The sequence below is a fragment of the Rhamphochromis sp. 'chilingali' genome (genome assembly GCF_963969265.1).
Source record: "Rhamphochromis sp. 'chilingali' genome assembly, chromosome: 6".
NCBI lineage: Eukaryota > Metazoa > Chordata > Actinopteri > Cichliformes > Cichlidae > Rhamphochromis > Rhamphochromis sp. 'chilingali'.
Genome location: NC_137933.1, coordinates 21,420,397 through 21,442,295, shown reverse-complemented (window position 1 = coordinate 21,442,295; position 21,899 = coordinate 21,420,397). Strand labels below are relative to the sequence as shown.

General features: G+C 40.5%; 1 protein-coding gene across 8 annotated transcripts in view; it reads right to left on the bottom strand.

The window, feature by feature from the left end:
* sox6 (SRY-box transcription factor 6) overlaps positions 1-21,899 on the bottom strand; it is a 132,610-nt gene that overhangs the window by 101,832 nt on the left and 8,879 nt on the right. For 4 of the 8 annotated variants that reach the window (XR_013971872.1, XM_080884273.1, XM_080884275.1 and 1 more), the window contains exons 2-3: positions 9,450-9,513; positions 1,383-1,433 (exon numbers count right to left, since the gene is read on the bottom strand). The exons of 1 other annotated variant lie outside the window; for it this stretch is intronic. Coding sequence is in view for 5 of the 7 variants with exons in the window: in XM_080884273.1 (XP_080740399.1) it covers positions 1,383-1,417 (35 nt within the window). In the remaining 2 variants the exon portion in view is untranslated. The remainder of the gene's footprint in view (positions 1-1,382; positions 1,434-9,449; positions 9,514-21,899) is intronic. 3 more of the 8 variants (XM_080884274.1, XM_080884277.1, XM_080884278.1) reach the window with 2 other exon arrangements.

Here is a 21,899-nt window from a genome sequence, read left to right as displayed (position 1 = left end):
TTTCAAAAATTTAACATGCTGCATGCCTGAATAACTCCTGTCAAACCATAGTAGATATACCACACCAGATAAATTGGTTCCATGCCCTGAAAGATAAAACAGTAACTGTACATTTTTGCATTACTTATTTTATTTATTTAGTGAACAGAAACTATATGAGGAATTCATAAAAATAAAAAAATATATAGGTAAGTATTTGCACTTTTTGTGAGTTTTGGTTTACAGTTAGAGATGTATTTTTTTAAACCCTTGTGTAATATAATAAAATAATAAAACATCTTATATAGTATGACTTTGCAAAATAGGTTTGGACCAAATTTCAGTTGTCTGAAAGCTCTGAAATCAGCTTGCTTCTTTCTTAGGTGTATAAATGTGGGACTCGAGCTCATTGAATGCTAAAGATAAATAAAATACATTTAAATGCATGAAAAATGTTCCTATTGAATTCCTGAAGGACATTTTGACTACCGAGAGTAATGGTATCAAATTGTCCTTTCTTTTTAAAATGCCCCCAACAGTTCTGAGGGAAAAAAAATGCTGTTAATTTAATCAAATAAGTGACCTTTTGAAAAAGAAATCAAAGAGGATTCATTAGCTTTAGTAAAGTTTGGCTGACAGCAGCTTTGAAAGGCAGATGCTGCTGCTGTGGCTTTTAATGAGCCAACCCTAATTAGGGAGCAACGCTGGAGCCTAGAGAAGGTGGTTGACTAGGAAAGGAGCCAATGGTAAATAAGCTCTCTTATTTACTTCCTCTGTGTGTAATGACAGCACAAATTTTTAATTAGAATCACAGGAAGGGTAAAGACAAAAATGTAAATCTTTATGTCACGCTGAATACAAACACAGAGCACGACAGGAAACAACAGTACATCACAAGAACAATATCCCAGCGACTGCCTCACCCCAGTAACCCCAACATCCCCGATTAGGGGTGGTTAGTAGGGGAGAGACGGAGAGGCAGAGAGAGAAAGTGGTCAGACAAAGGCATGCAGCTTAAAGACAGAAACCCTGACCTGCAGTTTTTTTAAGCTGTGATACAGAGAGGAAGGAGGGAGAGGGTGGGGGTGGGGTTAAGGCCAGCTCATGTGTCCCTCAAGCTGTTGATGTGTGCTTTCAGTCTGACTTAAGGCTATCCGGGTGAGCATGCTACTCAGCCACACACTACACGAGCACAATCATAACAAACAGGTTGGGTAAATATGTCAGAATCCGTGTTTGACAATGTTCAAATATACAGACACATGAGCACACACAGACATGTGCACGCACACACGGGACAAAGTCTAAAGCTAACATGTGTCAGAGAGTTTAACCCCTGTTAGCCCGCTACCACCCATGCCCGACCTATGATCCTAAATGGCAATAACGGAAATGAAACTAACCTCAGTAAAAAGCTGCTACGAAGAAAGCCCTCCATGTCAGCGTGTGGGGTTCTGGCAGGAGAAATCACAGAGAACCATTTTTACTATGAAATGAGTAATAATTAAACAAAAAAAAAAAACAAGAAGTAGAAGAAAAAGAAGGAGGAGGAGGAGGAGGAAGGGAGAAAAGAAGGAAGGAAAGAAAGAAAACACAGAGATCATACATCTTCCTCATATGAGATCTTATGTCTTTAATTAAAGCAGAAATATGACTCAGAACCCATCCTGTCTTTTTATGATCTGACATCATTAATTATACCTCTTTCCATCCAGGGAGTGGATTTGCATACAACATCGCTTTGCACTGAGAGCCTGATGATATGTTTGCATCAAATAAACTCTGCCTACTGATCTCTATACAGACTGTTTCCACTGCTGTGTGCAGATATACGCATGTACATCCAGCAGTGTAACCGCAGATCCCAGAGCAGCCCTAGCCTGTTCAGAGTAGCCAGCGGTGGTCCAGCTGCAGCCCATGTGTAGCGAGGGTGCTGTGGCTTCTGGGAGCCCGGCCGCAAGGGTACCCGAGCTGGGATTCGCAGCGCCAATGAGGCAAAAGGATGTGGTCATGATGTCACCGCTTGCAGGGGTCGTTCAGAAGCTTTACCCACAAAAATACTGAAGACACATGTTTAAAATTGACTTACAACAGGTTTCCATTATCCTGTGTTATTGGCCTGTATATAATATGTGCTTTTATTGTGTTAAGATTGGCTGAAAATTGATTAGGACTTCCATGTGCTTCGCTTTAAGTGGGAAAAACAGGCAGAAATGTCAAGGAACAGATTTGTCAGTGGAACTTTTATCCGTGGTTGAAAATTAAACGTCTCTCTGATCTCACAAGCCCAGTAAAGATGTTTTAGCCTCTGAAAATATGAGGAGGATATCTTGCAGAAATATTTTCGGCATTATAATAGGCCGTTTCACTTCAACGCTTTATTTCTCCACTGTCCTTTTATTCATTTTGATATCTTTTAAATTCAAGGGCCGTAAAGACTTCATACCGAAATTCCTGTTGTGAAAATCACTACTTTTTAACACCATTGGAAAGAAAAATACTCTTTTCTGAAGTTATCCTCCTATAGCACTCCCTCATCATCATGAATAACACAAAACTCTACAGCGAATGACATCTCAGCCCTTAAACACCTTAAGTTTTAGTGACATGGGTGTAATTTGGCATTTTCTCCCCTTGCTCTCTTGGCTTATGAGACAAAGCCTCTGAGAGAATGGAAAGAATGAGCTGGGCCCAAGGACACTGTGCCTTTCAGTCTGGCCAGCACTTAGCAAGGCAGTGGATCCACAAGGCCCAGAGGGCTCAGCCGAGACTTTTCTCACAATAAGGTGTCTGGGGAGGCGGGAGTGGCATAGCCAGGGGCGCTGCTGCTCTGCTCTTTTCTGCACTCAGCTGGGCCCAGTGCACATAATACCATCACCACGCCAGAGCACACCAAGCCAGTGACAACGTGAGAAAACAACCGTCAAACAGTGCAGAGCAGATCAAGCGTGTCTCCTCACTTCTCTGAGTGCAAAAAGCACACATAGACTGCAGGCAAGCACACAAAAACTAAAACAATTACCAATTCAAATATGCATTCACTGTGAAGCACAGTGAACACAAACAAAATCTAATACATGTATAAATAGTTTTTTTGTTTTTTTTAAAAAACCTACACCACAGAAAAGGTTTAGAAATCTGAAACAAGCCAGGATGAGAATTAGATTAAAGAGCACGGTCTTTTTTTTCACTTGTCACTGAGTCTATGTGTTTTACTGACACCTTAATCCTTCCGCTGACTTCTAAAAATAGTTGGGGTGAAAATTGAATAGATAAGGCTGTGCTCAGTTTCTATCTTTGTCGTTGGTTGTATTCCATAACCCTTGCTGTTTTACTCAACATGCTTGTGTTTCCTCAGCTGTGCCTGCTGTCTGCAGTCCCATTGTGGTCAGCAACAACTGAGCTTAGGCTATGGAAGTAAAGGTGCGGTTTGGAGAGAAAAATGAAAAAAACGGAAAAACTAAGGAAAAAGTGACTGAGTTATATTGTCTTTGCTCTTGTCTGAATGCAGAATAAAAAAGTCTTTAAATTAAAGCTAGGCTGCAATTCAAGGGCAGGCTTTTTGGTGAGAAAGAAGCAGGGAGGATAGACATCACTAAGTTGGCCTGGCCCAGTCTGAGCAGTGCGGCAGCCCTTTCGAAGAATGAGCCTCTGCCAAAAGCTGCCTCTGCCTAACCAAGTCTCCCACCATCTGCAACAAATGTGCTCTATTAAAGCAGTACCATATGGACAACAAGCTAGCTATTAACACGGCTTCGGCACATCCCCTTAACCTAGCCCAGATTTCAAACTTCCAGTCAAATTGACTGCTGATTTAATGCACCGCCAGCAGCAATGTGGGTCTTGGCATGAGACAGAACTCTCAGTCTTCAGTCATTAACAGGCTCACATAGTGCGGGGTGCACAGCGAGACACATAAGTTGGCTGCACAGATCCAAAGAGTAACTACATCCCAGGTTATTTGGTATATCCTTTAAATAAACCCCAATGAGAATGGATAGCAAGAGCATGCGCTGATCCAGGAACTCCAACCCTTTTAAGACAAGTAAACCAGAGCTCAAAACACTCTATTGTACTGAGTGGAAAGAAGCTTATAAAGTACATCTACCCACAGTGGCAGTCTAACTGGTTGCTTGTGTCTCAGTTGTTCCACAGTGATGGAGAGTGTATTTGCTCCCTCTGCATGGATCCAAAATGGCAGTGATTAACCCTGCAGGGTGTGGGGAGGGGGAGGCACTTTAATCCCTGTGGGCCAGGCGGCCATGTTGACACCTCTCCCTGCTCTGAGTCACAGAAGGACCCACCCACAGCTCGCAAAGCCACGTTCTCTTCTCTTCGACCATGACGCCACAGCTACGAGCCCTGTGTTCTGTGACCCGGAGACAACACACACCAAATCAATTACAGTTCTGTGGTTTTTAACCCAAATCCAAAGTTCAGCAAATTTTGTTTATTTTTTGGGCTCTTGTCTCCGCAGCTTTGATACCATACATAATTAGAGCAGAGACACATTTCTTCTCTAGGAAGCCTGAACATACACAGTCCTGTGGGCTTAAATAGGCCAAGTCTTCACAGCAGTCAAAACAATTGTAATTGTGCATGTTTTTTTTCCATGTCCTTAAGTGCGATTATTGTTGATTTTGGTGTGTAACTTTGCACCAACAACACCTATAAGTGGGTTGTGCCAAGGCTTTTTGGCCTTAAAGATGAGGTTATTGTTTCAGCATCTCTGTTAGTAGTGTCCCATGAAAACTGAAGTGATGCATTAAACGCTGCATGATGACAATCTAATTAAATAAGCCTTTCATTACTCTCAATGGAGCAGCAAAACATGTGAAAAGGTAGAACAGGTTTCAGAGGATGGAGATCCAAATAGGGGGGAAAAAAGACCAAGCAATCTCAATGTCAACTCAACACCCATACCCAGAGGCAGGCACACAAACACACACAGACAGACACATATATACAACCTATGTTACCTTTACTAATGTTAATGGTATCCCAGTGACTCCCTACATCACCTAAAATACAATGCACATACACATGCTTGCATAGAGGCATGCACACGCATGCACACGCGCACACACACACACACCTCAGTCAGAGCTGCCAGATGAGTAGTGAATTAATTTGTGTGAGCCACTCCAACATTAGGAAGGTGTGTTGAAAGGTGTCTGCTCATGTTTCAAATTAAACGCGCTGCTGGTCAGCATTAGCACCTCGCCACCCGTCGGCAACTGACACTTAGGGGGCTGGGGGGTGGGTGGGGGGGTGGGTGGATGGTAGGGAGGAGGGGAGCCCATCCGCCGTTCACACTGGAATAATTAGAACATGTCAGGAAGAATTAATTTCCTCATTTTTCAAAAGGATACACAGAAATTACCATGTTATTATATGACAGGGTCCCTGGGAGGATTGGATTAAATTTGATTTCTTGCGCAGCCCACACAACAAATTAAAGTCATAAATAAGATGGAAAGAAGCGGGGCACAGAGCATATGTTTATGGCAATGAGTGAAGCCAAGGGAGCAGAAACAACTATCTTCATTTCATTTTATTTAAATCAGGCCGACACCGTGTGTCTGAATGACAGCACTTGCTAATGGGTCGAGATTAGAGGCTCCTTGATATTAACACAGCGATCCAACAACTCCAACTTAAAATCAATGGAACGTAAAGTGTGTATGATACTGGCTGAGCCTGCTATACACAGTTATAACTAGATAAAAGCTTTGCCACAACAAAAACCTCACAAATACACCTGTTTTATTGAGCTTTGTTGACTTTTTCCTCACATTCTGATTTTCCTTTAAATATAGCCACACATTATGAAGCATACAGGGAAAAATACAGATGACAACATTTCAACTTGTCCAATTCAAGTAAAGGTCTGAGCACCTTAAATTCACCATTAAAAAGAAGGTTAATGGCTCACTGTCCTACAGTGACTGGCATACTGATGGACAGATGACAACAGGCTTTCGTAAGCTGACTCTGGTAACAATGTTCAGCCTCGTATGTGAATCATAAACAGACTGCTTTTCATATTGTACGCTATGCAAGAGAAGATAAAAGAGCCACTGGGGGAGGTGGGAAAAATAACAAATGCTTGCAAAAACATAATAAATGGCAATAAAATTATATCTTAAATTGAGGATGTGATTCATCCTAATTTAACGAGTATTCAGCTAACTCGATTTAATGCTCAGTACTTACACATATCTCATCTTGGGGCTCAGTTTGGACTTGTTAGCCGACTATTACAACTTAATACCGGCTTGCCTGGGAAGAGTTTTTCAGCTCTTTCAAAATGGGCTGTCATTAGAGCCTAGCACTCCCCTGGGCCCCACAAAGTTTAAATAATTTGCGAATCAATTAACTGGCTACTCTCAACGCAACAGGGATTCCACACTCCAGGGTCGTGGTGCATTATCAGTTGGAGACGATTCATGGCTTTTTGGGAGAAAAGTTCATGGTTGAAATCATTAATTCATTTTACAGGACTTTTAGTTATGCATTACTTTCCACAGCTGGGGTAGCAAGGAGATTAATGGCATGTTCTTTGGTCCTGTTTTCTGACGTGAATAGCTACTAGATGAAACTCTGTCTTACAGTGCGAGGGAACAGACTGTGAGAGGCAGGACGGCGGCCAAATCCATATTAGAATTTTATTCTTCCGAGAGTGAAATAAAGTCTGTCAAACGTTATAAAAATAATAATAATATCAGAGCAGAATAATCAGATCGCCAACAGTTAGTTTAGACCCTTCAAATGAGGTCATCCCCGAGCAATACAGAGTGGGAGTTATTAATTAAATGCAGCGTATAGGAAGATAAATAAAGTTAAGCAGGTTTTACACATTCTTGCCAGGTAATGACATGTGCAGCAATTTGTTTTCCAAATTCACTCTGGGATTGTCTGAAGTAATTGAGGCTGATGGAATTAAAATCTTTGTTAGGCAGTCTTTGTCAAGCAGTCTCTGTTCAGCATATTGACCATAATCATTGCAGGGTCAGTGGACTGAAGAGGCTCATTTGATAAATAATAGATGGAGAGTAACCATTCAAAGGTTGTTCATTTTCATTTTGTGGTGAAGTGCTGTTTATTTAATTTCTGACAAACTGGCTCCCAGCAACCTCCCCTTCAGTCTAGCCATCAATAGTGGGCTCAGCAGCGGTGAGACCACGCGGCTGCGGCTTACTGGATAAATGGTGCATTTTAACAGAGAGCGTGTATGACCTGTACTAGAGATTGTCTAACATACCCCTCAAGTGTTTTTTAAACGACTTTGCACGAGAGTAATCAAACACGTTGTATAAGCAACCAAACTAAATTACTTCAGCTCGTATTTTGAGCTTAATTAAACCTGTAGGTCGAAGGTTTTAAGATCGCATAAAGACCCAGATTAATGTCTCAAAAAGTGCGATGACACTGCTGCTTGCCCACATGGGTGTCTTGTTGCATTTTCCTCTTTAACAAATAGTGACAGGTGCCTAATAGCATTCAATAACCATTAACCATGAGCACTTTACTGAGGAGTCTTTATTTCTTTACTTCAGGCATCAGTTCACTAACTACCAGACCCAAGTACAAGCATTTTCACAAGTACCCCGAGATGCTTGTGTCGTTTTGTGCTTGCAGATTTTGAGCTATGCTGGTGCGTCTAGTGTAAAGATCGAAAACTATAAGTGGTTTCTTGATGATTTCAACAAAGGGACTATTATGGATCTTCCTTTAAAGGCAGAGCAAGATGTAAGTCCTAAAAACATTCAGTTTGAATTAACCCAGCCTTTGAAAAGCTTACCCAGCGTCTGCTGGTTTTACTCTTTTATTTTTTTCATATATAGAAAAATCTGTAAATTAAGCCAGCCAGATTATGCAAAACATAATACTCATAATATATCTATTCTATTTCCCACTAGTATTAAATCTATTTATTATATCGCAACAGTGCCTGCAAGTACTGAGAGCTTCTAATAACGCTGACTGATTAATTAGATGATCTACAGCCATACAAAGCACAACCTGGCTGTCTCGACAATGCTAACAGGCAGCCACAGAGATAGATCGCTGGTAGGCAGGTGCGCGTTCATCTGAGCAGAAGGCACGTGCGTGGTGTGAAATGGTGTGATTAAACAATAGTAAATGGCCATGAACTTTGAATTCATATAGCGACATTTCCAAGCTGTTATTGAAGAGCTTTCCAGTCACATTAATATGACTCCCATGATATCTCCAACTGACATTTGGAGGAAAAGAATAATAAAAACTTAGTTCCTCTCCTTTATTTGTTTAATATCTAAGATACATTTTTATTAGAAAACGTGCACGAGCAGCAGCTGCACAAAGGTTGTTAAAGTAATATGATATTGATGCAGAAAAAGAATTGTAGTGTTTCTGTTATTTTAAGCAAAATGCCACATTTCATAGAAACGGTCTTACTATATTGCTTTGAAAAATTTCACGTAAACCAGTTTTAAATTGATATTTCGGTTTACAAGCAGAGTTATACAGTGCTTGATCTGTGACTCTGACGTGCTTTAAACATAGACCTGATCCTGCTTTGGTATAAATGATAGCGCCCCTTTGGTACTTTGAGGATTAGCGCTTATTTGTTATATATGTATTACAGGATTATCCATCATAATCTCACCCTCTTCTTTAACATCTCAGAGATCGTTAACAAGAATCATTAATGGAGCGTAAGTCAGCGCATTATTGTGTTATAATCGGACAGAAGAAAAGTTACGTTATTTCCAATAATTTTAATTTAATTAGAAGAAACTGCATCCCTGTTAAAGAAAAATAGGCTGTTATACATAGTGGCGCAGCAGTGACTGCAACCAGTATTGTGCAAATGTTGACATTTATGGAAATTAAAACCTCTTCTATATATATATTTGTACAATTTCAGGAACTGTTGTCAAGATTAGAATTAAATTTAGACATAAAATATATAAATATGTTTACAAAATGTATAAACCTGCAATATTACTGTGAATTTGCTTTTAGCTAATGATATTTTAGATTTTATATCTTTGACTAGCAATACCCACGCAAAGGTTTTGTTTGGGTGTGTGTGTGTGTAGCTCATATAGTCTTTAAGATATTTTCATTCATTAGCAGAAAACCAGATTTAACCGTAAACCTGCAAAGCCCACGCACAAAACTGGACTGTAAGACACAACAGCACAAAACAATAGTGGTGAAAAAGCTGTGAAAAAAATAAGAAATTCTGACTAACCACAAAATTAACTGAAGGAATATATGATGCAAGAAAAAAAAAATAAGTGTGGAAAGGTGTGTCAGTAACTTTGGCCCTATATAACTGTCTAATTGTGCATACATTTTGTGCCTATCCAATTGTCCACTTCATTTAATGCAGGTGTTCAGTGTGGGTGAAAGACAGCAGGGGTGTTTGAGACATGTGTGCAAGACAGAAACAGCTGAAGGGGCAAATTGATACTTACAAAAACTGAAAGACTCAGCTTCCAGCGATCACTGGTTGGTTGATTTTGAATTCATGTAAATAACCTGCAATATAATAAAGACAAAAAAAAACATAGAAAAAAGCTATTAAGTTGTGTCTTTGTATGCAAAATATTGCCTAAGTTAAAGGCAATTTGTAATATAAAATCAGCATGGGTCTTAGATGGCTCTATTTACCTACATTAGAACAAACAGACCGAACAAGAGGAAGAAAATTGGGACCATATTGACTGTTGGCTCAGGGTCAGAGTTTCCACAGCTGAGTTAAAACAGCTTTGTTAGTGTCTGACCTCCACTCTTGACAGCTGTTACTAATAGGAATCAGTCTTAGACAATGTTTAAAATCTGCTTCTCTGCTACCTCATTATTCTGTCTTCAAGTCCGCAGATTCCACTAATCAACAGTTTTCATGTTCAGCAATTGTTTTATTTAATGTAGCTTTCTTTCATCAAGCATTGGCTGCTAATGATTTATTTAGGGGCCGTGCTCAGCTACCCATACGGAAAAGAAATAGTAAAAACTTATATGTGATTACTCATGAAAGTGGCCACTTTCATGAGTAAATCATATAAGGCTTACATGATTTACTCATGAAAGTGGCCACTTTCGCATTACTTTCATACATTGTTTTAGTAAGTATCCAAAACATACAAGTTTCATTATATAATTTTTCAAGGGATCTCATATCTGTTTTCACACTTATATGCTTTTCATACAAGTTTCACACAAGACAGATACAAACTTTATAAGATTTATATATATCTTTTCCATATGGGTAGTTTCAGCATCACGCTGAAGTGCTGCAACTTAAGAGCTCTGTTAGAAACTCTAGTGTAGAATAAGTGCACAGATTCAGGGGTCAGAGCCAACTCAAACTTAAATGCACCCACAGTTTAGAAGTAATAATTACAGAGCGAAAACAATTCAGTGATCAGAGCATATACTTTGGGAGATGAAAAAGCTCCAAGATCATTCATGCTCATTTTCTCACATTATCTTGTTTTTAACAATAAGCCAAGATCTCATTACCAGCTTATTTATACAATTAGTCTGCCTCAACACCGCCAATTAAACAAGGCCAAGGGTTTTTTGAGGTCACGCTTAACTGATCTGTCACTAATTTGCTCTACAGCACCTCAGTCTTCTATTGCTGGGGCCAATAAGCCACCATCAACAAGACAGGATAAATATACTGGCTACTGCTGCATTGTTGTCAGAGCACAGTACAGTCTGCTGCGTGGGAGGCTGGAGGGCTAGTAGAATGAGACAGATAAAGGCAAGAGTCACAGACAGATCTGAATGTGGTAGCCTTGAGGCTGGATGTGACAATGGGAGAGAGGGGACCCAGGTGACCCCAGCTGAATGGAAAGCTGTAACATACAGCAATGTACTGCTGCCACCATGACGAAAATCAATTTCCCTCAGAGAAAAATCCTTTTCACAATATAACAAGGCCTGTTTTTGATTATTATGATATAAATAATGATGTAAGGTTTCATGTGACAGAAAAATATCCATGAGGAATTCAGTTAAGTGGTGACAAACTCAAGAAACGGTATTCTTGTTATGGCCTTATATGAATTACACCTCTGATTTCGAAGCCTACTTCTGGCTTTTAAATGCTGCTTCACTATTTCACTGCTGTGTACTATGCTCCAGCTGCAAACACCCACTCTTGTCCCCACATATACACAGGAATAAGTTATATTTGCAGCTATTCAGTATAGTACCGTCCCTGCCTGCTGGATAAACCACATATTTCATGGATGGTAATTCAATAAACAGTTCGTCTTTCTTTCCATTTGTCATCTGACTACAGGCTGAATTCCTGTTGCCTCTAAATAAAAGAGGGCTCTACTAATTACACATAGTAGATATTAACAAACCTTTGAATTCATAATTTGATGTTAATTGAGAACAATGGGGTAAATAATACATGGGGAGCTGAGTTCTTTATTCATTGGTTATTTAAGATAATTATTTGTGTGAGAGGGGGAAAAAATTTATAATTGCAAATAATGAGTGAACCCAAATGATATTATAATGAAGCCAGTGTAGCAATCCCTGTGGTGTAATAAGAGTCGTGTCAACTGGCCTATTGTAGAGGCACGTAACAGCTCTTTTCCTGCTGTGAATTACACCTACAGGCAGGAAACATAAAACAGGCACCCTCTATTCCTAATTACAAGATCACAGACTTACTATGTACAATTTTAGTTAAACTCAACGTCAAATTTATTAGTCACACCACGTTTTATGAACTTTCAATACATTTAACTGTTTATTTTAAATAAACAGTTACTTTGAAAGAAAAATGCACAGTAAATTAGACCTTTCTGGACAACAATTTAAGGCTCAAAGCAAAGCACAATGACTGTTTTTTTGCTTCATTGTAATGAAAATACTGGAGGTTTCGCTCATAGGTAGAAAAATCCAAACAGAGTGATGTAGCTAACATTAGAAGGCATGAGCACAGAGAAATCTTTTTTCAAGGAGTGGCCTTTTCTCCATGTTCGGTTTGACAGAGCTACCACACACACACACACACACACACACACACACACACACACACACACACACACACACACACACACACACACACACACACACACACACACACAAGAAAATATGCACACACACTTAGGTTACATTAAAAGTTTTTATATGAAAAGAAACAGCCATAAATTATGGTATATTTTTCCAGCACTGACCTTTGCCAGCAACACACAAACACATATTTCAGAGTCCAAACAGCTGATGTGAAGCAAAAGGACAGTACCTGATCCTACACTTTCTGTAAGTCAGGAGTATGCATTTGCTCTGATCACAACGCGTTCAAGTTCCAAGGTTAACCAATTAACACCGAAATCTGCCACTAGAAACTACCTCTTTGTACTGCGTTACACATCGCGTGTACCGCACGACTGCTAAAATTGGGATTTGAGGTCAAGCCTCTTATGTGCTGTGGAGGAACGCAGTTTTACTACCACAAGTCAGAAAGATTCACTTTTAAATCAACTGAACCTTTAAATTCGAGACATGTGTTTACTTATGGCGAGGGTTAAGCTTAATTTAATTTCCCCTATCCATAACAGAGAGCTGTGTTTTTTCAAACTGTCATGTGACAGTGGCTCAGCACCAATAGAAAACACCACCACAACTATATACAGCAGAGGATACCAAAGAGGTTTTGTGTTTCATGTGCCTCTGTTAACTGTATATTGCAGTAATGCTATGTATGCACATGTTATATGTGCACATATGTGCATTTCGCCTTCCTGTAGCCGTGTGTGGATATGCATGAGCAAGCCAAAACTTCTACTTCAACTTCTGTGTGGAATTCATCCAGATCTACAACATGTTAAAAAAAAAAAATCCTCCCAATCCTCCGTTCCAAATCCTTACTCTCCTCTGCGTCCAAACACACTAAAGTAGGAATTCTGCAGAGTTAGTTATTTTGACAATAGAGGTAATCTATGCCATCAGCAGGCTGTTCCCTACCTGGATGCACTGTGGTTATCTCTGCAAATGCAGCAGCCGCACAGTCAGTCAGACTGGGGACTGCATGGGGGAGTTTGGGATGCATTGGGGTGAGGCTATAACAGCAGCTATCCCAAGGGAAAATGGGGAAATGGGAGGAAGGGGAGGGTTGAGTGTTGAAGGCAAAGGTGTGAAGCAAAGAAGAACATCATTGCTCAGAAAAGGCTGAAATACTAATTGAACACAATTGAGCACGATTGTCTATTAAATATCCACTTGCATGAAGTCCATTCTGTACGTACTGTAGCATCTGCAAAATATGAAACAGCAGTGCGTAATCTCCACAGACGAGAGGACATTACTCGTCAGGAAACACCTAAAGCACAGTTCATTCACTTCCTGCAGCTGTGATACGCTTCATACAGAAAAAATAAAAAGCCTGCCGCTGTGATGTCAGAAAGACAAAGAGTATTTCCGCAAGCGATCTATCATGTCATTGAGTAATTTGGTGTTGAAAACATGGCCGGGTCACATGCCAACAGCTGTTTCATGCTCCAGCACACCACACAACTGTCACAACTGTACAAATCTCTCTTTTCTCTCTTTATCATTACCCTCTGTCTCTCTCAGACTTGCCCTTTTCGACGTCGGGTCGATGCCGTTTCTGATGCTGAACTTACAGCAGACTAGACACTCACAAAATGTCTAGCACCAGCGCACCAGTGCGTCAAGAATGACAACCAGAGTGTCACTCCAGTTAAAACATCTTTGTTGAGTGTGAAACAGTGACCAGTATTTTGACAGAGCTGAAATGCAGTAATGTCAGATAAAACTAGGGGAGGAAAAAAAAATCGCTCTCAAGCAACAGCTATTCTACCCAGAGGTTGTTAAAAGTAATGCTCTGATACGGATACAGTGCTGTGGCTGAACAAGGCTTTCATGTGCTGCTTGGCAAATACATTATCTGTCATTTCCTCGGCGTCAAATAACAAGAATAAAAGTCTATTTACTGAGCAACTGGGTTGAGGCAGGGTGAAGGGAGAGAAACGACCAGCAAGTAAAATGTTTTCGTCCGTGGTGGACGGCATTCAGTCCCCAGTGCTCCAAACATGCGGGCGTGCAACCTATCAATTCTCTTTGATTTTCTTTCACATATTCTTTACTCCAAAGACTGTAAAGACAGAACAACACAGAATAGCCTTGTCTTTTTGCACACTGATTAGGCCTCTTTTCTTAACTTCTGAAATACCCATTTTTTTCCTTTCCACCCCCCCTTTGTTCTCTGTCTTTCATATTCAGTGTGGAGTTTTTGTTTTCGTGTATGTTGGGGGGCAGGGGCATGAAAACAAGTCTCTCTCTCTCTTTCTCTCCCAGGTAATGTGTTTATTTTCCTAGGTCCCATCTTCTAGTTTACTGCGTGGTGGTGTTTCTCCCCTCTTATCGCCTGGGCCTCGTGGGGCACTTTAGCCCCTCAAATCCTGTTCACCACATACTGGTTTTAGAATCTGTGAAATGAGTGCTAGAGAAGCGTGGCCACAATGTCTGCCTGTGTTGCTACTGGACTCAAATGGGCTTGGTGCTTTTTTTTTGTCCAGGGAGATGCATAAATGGAAGTTTTTAACACCTCAAAGGAGGCTGGGCCTTTGTGGAGCCACACTAGAGAAGCCTGCCAGTCTCCCGAGGAGGCAGACACACTGAGTGCTGCAGGACAAAGAGCTAGAGGAGCAGAATCAGCAGGGGCATCACTCTGCTTTGGGCACCAGACACACACACACACACCCCCACATATATGGTTGCACTTACATACAGTACATAGCACACATGTGAACACTTCCACTCACACAAATATAACAAAGGGTGGAATGATTTGTATCTGAACTGCCTGTAAAGAAAAATAAAAACGATCCAAAGAAAATAGATATTTTAACAATTACTGTATATTTAAAATCTGAGAAATTAACCAGCAAATTCTTCTCACACCTGCAGTGCAACCTAGTTCCAGATAGAAAAGCAAACAGCCGCTGGCAGTAACAATATTATGAAAAGATATGAATATAAATACTGTATTTCCACTAGTTAAAATCCGCATACAGTGCTAACTGTAAATAGATTCATATGATTGTACAAACAGACACAATAAAAATATACAACCATCACACCATTTCCTACTTATTGATTTCAGCTCCACTGTTTGAAAATAACTTCCTCATTTCCATCCCAATTTTCCTTATTGAAATTCTTTTTTTATTCCCCGAGTACAGCCAAACAGCTGGCATTTACAATCAGTCTTTATGCTGTTTAGATGCCTACAATAAGCATTTAGATGCAAATATCTCTGCCTTGTACAAAGGACTTGCAACTTCTGTCAGAAGCAACATAATCAACCTGCAATTGTCTCCTGGCTCCAAGTGGTTTCCAGTGACAAGGCCTAAGCCGTATGCATCTGTATTCAAATGATTCCCTATTTCAGGCACAGTTTAGTGTGGATATTTTCCAGCAGTACTGCACTGAAAATCAATCACATGGTGAATTAAACCAGAAAGGAAACAACTGATCCATAAATGATCAGGTTACAACAAGGCATTGGTGTCCACAAATTATTCAGTGTTCTCCTTGTTCGAGGAGAAGCAGGGATGCACTATTTGATTGTGGTTTTTTTCCACTGATGACTTGTGTTATTGTCGCACATTTTCGATTGGCAAAAGGAGGCTTAAGTTGACAAATGACTGCTTTAGTAGTAAGACCGGAACAATATAGACTACCCTAACTAAGGGCATGCGGGACACCTTTTCAGCATGATGCAGGTAAAAAAGAAACATTGGGAAGGAATAAACTCTGTTTATTAATTATTAATACAAAGCAACATTTTACATCATAGAGACCTTCCAAAAGCTTATTTAGTCTTTACACTTTGGTTACTGAACCAACTGAATGATAGAAATAAAGCTAAGGAGACGCACAGCACTTAATTTAATGTAGAAAAAAATACCTAAAACCTGAATAAGATTTAAAGGTCATGTAAATAAATAACTAAGCCTAAGTGTACACGGCCGTGCAGTAAATCTGATCAGGGCACGCGCTTTGCATTGACTTCATTCATTATAACCTCTGTTTTTATTTACAGTTTTACGGTCATGTTGTTTTTCCTTTCTTTGTTTTTAAAACCCACCATTAATAACAGCATTTGCAAATGCAAATCCATTTAGGAGGAGGAAAAATGATCAGTTTGAGAATATTTCTGCCTTCTTAATCTTCTAAAGAGGGAAATGATTTAAAAGGAGGACACAAATCTCCAGTGACATGGCAGGAGCTGTAGGGCAACCACCCAGCCCACCACCACCCCTTTTTTCATTCTCCCTTTCTCATCTCACTCATGTCTACCTCTTGCCCCCATCCCCATTTCTTTCTCCTCCTTATTTACCTCTCCCCCCCCTTGTGGCATGAAGGGGTGGAAGGGCCAGGAGTCAGTGACAGGGGACTGAGAGCAGGGCTCCACTTGGCTTGTCCCCTCAGAGGAAACAAATGTAGTGTTTGAGCCACTGATCACTCGTATAATTGAGTTTAACACTCCTTTTCTGGATTAAAAAAGGGCCTTTGAAATGAAAGGTCAAATTACCTCTACAGTCAGGCAATAAATAAGTCAAACAAGGTAAGCGGTTCCTGCCAGCATATGTCAGTGGCAAATTTAATTAGTGAAAAAACAGGAAGCTCTTCCATTCTACACTGAATTATAAAAAGGCAGTGTCAGTTCCAGTTGTGCGGCAGCGAAATAGAAATATACATTATCGGCGATCAATGAATCTTATCGCTTTAAAAAAAAATTGCACGCAAAATCCATTTAGTTCACACTATCTGTGCAATTGCATGAACACACGAACACCTTATGATTATACGATTACACGATTATGCGCATAACCAAATTACACGTGGAAAATAATTGAGTCTGGATAAGATCCTTAGTTAGATTTGTTCTTCGCACTTGCATGATTTTTTTTCCCTATTATGTAAAACATCCTATAGGTCCTTTGTTCATTGATTGCAGCACAAAGAAAGGAAATGGGCATAACGTAAGGCTGCAGTCTGGACTAAAAGCAAGCAAGGCACAGAACAAGAGAGAGAGAGAAAGAGAGAGAGACACCACTCCTCTACACCCAACCAGCTACAATGTGGCCTTTGTGACATAATGCCCTCTGCACAGCAGATTGTGGAAAATAATCCAGAATTTACTGGTTTACATATCCAGCAATAACAACTGACATCACAACCTGTACCATATATTCCATGCTTCTGGACACTTTTCACATTTACTGCAGAATGAGGGGGGTAAGAAAAACATTGTCAGGCAGTTATTCCCATCATGTCCTGGGAGCCCATTACAGCATGGCACAAGCAGTGGTAAAACTGAGAAAGTCAGCAAGCTGAGGCTACATGCAGGCAGAGGGCTGGGGAGCACTTAGGCTCATAGTACAAACCTACTACACACTGTTAACTGCTGGAGAAAGATGTAGTTCAAACAAACACTTGGCACCTGCAGATTATGTGTGTTTAAATTCTGGTAGCCATTAGGACTTAGTTTTTCTGTTCGAGTTGTTAGCTTCTGTGTGCTGCCCTCAACGTCAGGCCAGGCACTTTTCAAAGCTCCTAAAAAAGGACAATGAGCAGGAGATAGAGCATCTTTTAATTATCTCTCTCGACTTTGCCCAGTCCTGATTGTTGAAAGCGCGACAGGTGGGTCGCATAAAAAAAATAAGTTTCTACTAACACATGCTTCTCATTACTTTGCTTCTCAAGAAAAACTGACATTTCTCCAACCAAAAGAGAGAGGGTCCTCCATGGCCACCGCTCACCGCAAACTACTTTTCAAGTGTACCTTACATTATATATGAGTATACATTTTGAAGCTTGCACACTTTAAACATTCCAGAGAAGGGGGAGGGAGGGGAATGTAAACATATTAAATTGCATGTCCAAACGTGGAATATGTGCTGCAAGCTAAGTATGATCTATTTAATAAAAGAAAAACACTTTTCGGGATTCTTTTTCATTTAAACACAACTAGATTTCAATTGAATGAGCTGAGCACACTTGCAGACTGGTTTTCACAAACCTTTAGAAATTTGAGTTTTAAATGTGGACTGAATAAAACATAATAACATAAATAAATGTGCTAAAATACGTGACTTCCATCCATCTTTAAAAAAAAAAAAAAGAGCCACAGCTCTAAAATTTCAATATTCGAACTGCAAAAATAATATTTCCAAGGAACAGCCACAAAAAGAGTGTGTGTAAGTGTGTGTAAAGGCACACGTGCTCGTCTGCGTGTCAGTATATACATGTGTGTGCATGCCTGCTCTCCACAATAGCCCTGCAAACGTGGTTTTGGGCAGAGTAAATGGTAAAATGTTGAAATTGGAAAAAATATTAGCCTTCTTTCTCTTGAATAGTAGAGAGATAAGCACCCTTTAGCAATGAAGCCAGTGGAGTTTAAGCTTATTATGAATACCTCTCGGAGCGCAGAAGCATGTACTGTAGAAATCAAAGGGAGTAATAGGCAGGTAAGCCAGTGTCATTTTAAGGAGGAAGTCAGTTGTGAAATTGTAAAATCGCAAGGCCCTGCTGACAATCTCCTGCCCTCAGAACACTCCCATAAATGATTTCTAATGGCAGTGGCTATCACATATTTGAAAAAGTTAGAAGTTTGTGAGGCGAAAAGAAAGAAAATCCAATGCTAATCTCTCCATTGATGGAGACTAATAATAATAAGACCATTTACAGTGGGGCAAAAAAGTATTTAGTCAGCCACCGATTGTGCAAGTTCCCCCACCTAAAATGATGACAGAGGTCAGTAATTTGCACCAGAGGTACACTTCAACTGTGAGAGACAGAATGTGAAAAAAAAAATCCATGAATCCACATGGTAGGATTTGTAAAGAATTTATTCGTAAATCAGGGTGGAAAATAAGTATTTGGTCAATAACAAAAATACAACTCAATACTTTGTAACATAACCTTTGTTGGCAATGACAGAGGTCAAACGTTTACTATAGGTCTTTACCAGGTTTGCACACACAGTAGCTGGTATTTTGGCCCATTCCTCCATGCAGATCTTCTCGAGAGCAGTGATGTTTTGGGGCTGTCGCCGAGCAACACGGACTTTCAACTCCCGCCACAGATTTTCTATGGGGTTGAGGTCTGGAGACTGGCTAGGCCACTCCAGGACTTTCAAATGCTTCTTACGGAGCCACTCCTTTGTTGCCCGGGCGGTGTGTTTTGGATCATTGTCATGTTGGAAGACCCAGCCTCGTTTCATCTTCAAAGTTCTCACTGATGGAAGGAGGTTTTGGCTCAAAATCTCACGATACATGGCCCCATTCATTCTGTCCTTAACACGGATCAGTCGTCCTGTCCCCTTGGCAGAAAAACAGCCCCATAGCATGATGTTTCCACCCCCATGCTTCACAGTAGGTATGGTGTTCTTGGGATGCAACTCAGTATTCTTCTTCCTCCAAACACGACAAGTTGAGTTTATACCAAAAAGTTCTACTTTGGTTTCATCTGACCACATGACATTCTCCCAATCCTCTGCTGTATCATCCATGTGCTCTCTGGCAAACTTCAGACGGGCCTGGACATGCACTGGCTTCAGCAGCGGAACACGTCTGGCACTGCGGGATTTGATTCCCTGCCGTTGTAGTGTGTTACTGATGGTGACCTTTGTTACTTTGGTCCCAGCTCTCTGCAGGTCATTCACCAGGTCCCCCTGTGTGGTTCTGGGATCTTTGCTCACCGTTCTCATGATCATTTTGACCCCACGGGATGAGATCTTGCGTGGAGCCCCAGATCGAGGGAGATTATCAGTGGTCTTGTATGTCTTCCATTTTCTGATGATTGCTCCCACAGTTGATTTTTTCACACCAAGCTGCTTGCCTATTGTAGATTCACTCTTCCCAGTCTGGTGCAGGTCTACAATACTTTTCCTGGTGTCCTTCGAAAGCTCTTTGGTCTTGGCCATGGCGGAGTTTGGAGTCTGACTGTTTGAGGCTGTGGACAGGTGTCTTTTATACAGATGATGAGTTCAAACAGGTGCCATTCATACAGGTAACGAGTGGGGGACAGAAAAGCTTCTTACAGAAGACGTTACAGGTCTGTGAGAGCCAGAGATTTTCCTTGTTTGAGGTGACCAAATACTTATTTTCCACCCTGATTTACGAATAAATTCTTTACAAATCCTACCATGTGGATTCATGGATTTTTTTTTCACATTCTGTCTCTCACAGTTGAAGTGTACCTCTGGTGCAAATTACTGACCTCTGTCATCATTTTAAGTGGGGGAACTTGCACAATCGGTGGCTGACTAAATACTTTTTTGCCCCACTGTATCTCTTTGATTAAACAGCGCATACTCTGAAGCTCGCAAGAATGTGTGATTCTTTGCGAGTGCTCTAAGCTTCCCAAAGTAGACCCCGCTTTGCAGAACATTCCTTATGGTTTCAAGTTCAATTGGCTGTGAACGTCCACTCATACATGCTGCACCAAAATCATAAAAAAGCCCTTGTTCGTGTTTTGTTTTGAACAATGTTTGTGAGACGAGAGCTACTCGGTGTGCACATTTAGGTTTGTTTTTTTCTTTTTAAAAAAGGAGAAGATCAGCTGTTTTTGGTATCGTATTCATTGGTGCATTTTTACCTAATAGCTTAAGTTGTAAAGCTCCTCTGCTGAGATCTGTTGTAAAGATGATACCATAACATGACTGCTCTGAGGCACCATGAACTCTTTCGTGCTTAGATATTCTACAAAGGCTCTCACACAGACACAAACACACATAAAACACCCACAGGCTAATACATACTATGTTTTTTCTCCTCTGAATATTCATCCATGTTTCCACATCATCTGCAGGTCTCCTAATCACAGTCACTTCCCCTTTAATCACAGAGCTCTAATTAGGTCCTAATAAACCATTTTGCCATCCTCTTGGAGCGCCTCTGTGTCACTCACACATCAAACCATGAAATACTATATTAAGGGGCTGTCAAGCTCAAAGGAAAGCTCCTCCAGCAGCAGTGATACAGATACTGCAGGCACACCCTCTTACACTAATTGAAATTATCGAAAGCTCTGCTTACATGTGACACTTGGCCATGTCTGAAACCATAGGCTGAAGTACAGCCGGCAAAAGCATGACGGTTGTGCCAGCGCTGAGGCTCTACTGGTTTCTCTGATGTCGGATAATTGTTTAAACCTGAGTGGATATGGCACAGGGCCTCATGCTGCTTGTTCTGCCAAAAGAGTAAACAAAAAATGTTCTCACTAGCACTTTGCTCCTCTGTTTCTTCTATTCTGACTCAATCCAGAATGGGCTTCAAGGAAAGCCTCATGATTCCATGTTCATCTTGGAGAACCAGTGTTGGGGATGATGATCACTGACCACAAGTTGATAATGATGACTGTTTAATTAGAAGCCTTTCTTTGGCCTGGCCACAACCCAAACTCCTCCACCCTGCAGATGGTAACCAATAAATTTAGCTTTGCTGAAGATGAGGAGGGACATTGTACCTCCTTAATCTACCCCACCCCTAACCAAGAACACAAAGCCTTTCTCCTTACTAACACAAAAAAACCGTAGCTATGCTGAACAAGGAAACCTCTGAAGTCTAACAGTCTGTGTACACATACACCTAAGTCAAGCGGTGGTGTTTTCACAGGCTGTCAAGTTTCATTTTTATATATTCTTCTTAATTCGCCTTTTTAGGAGCGTTTTCTTTTCCTGGTCAATATAAAGTTTGTCATTTGTTTGTGCAATATCCTTTTTTCGTAACTGAAGCATAATTGCATTTTCACGGTAATGTTTAGGAAATACAAACAAGCACTTGGTTACAGATACGCAAAAAGCTGCTTGCTGCAAATGCATTAGGGCTATGTTTGGAAAGCTGAAGCCTCTTTAGCGGTTC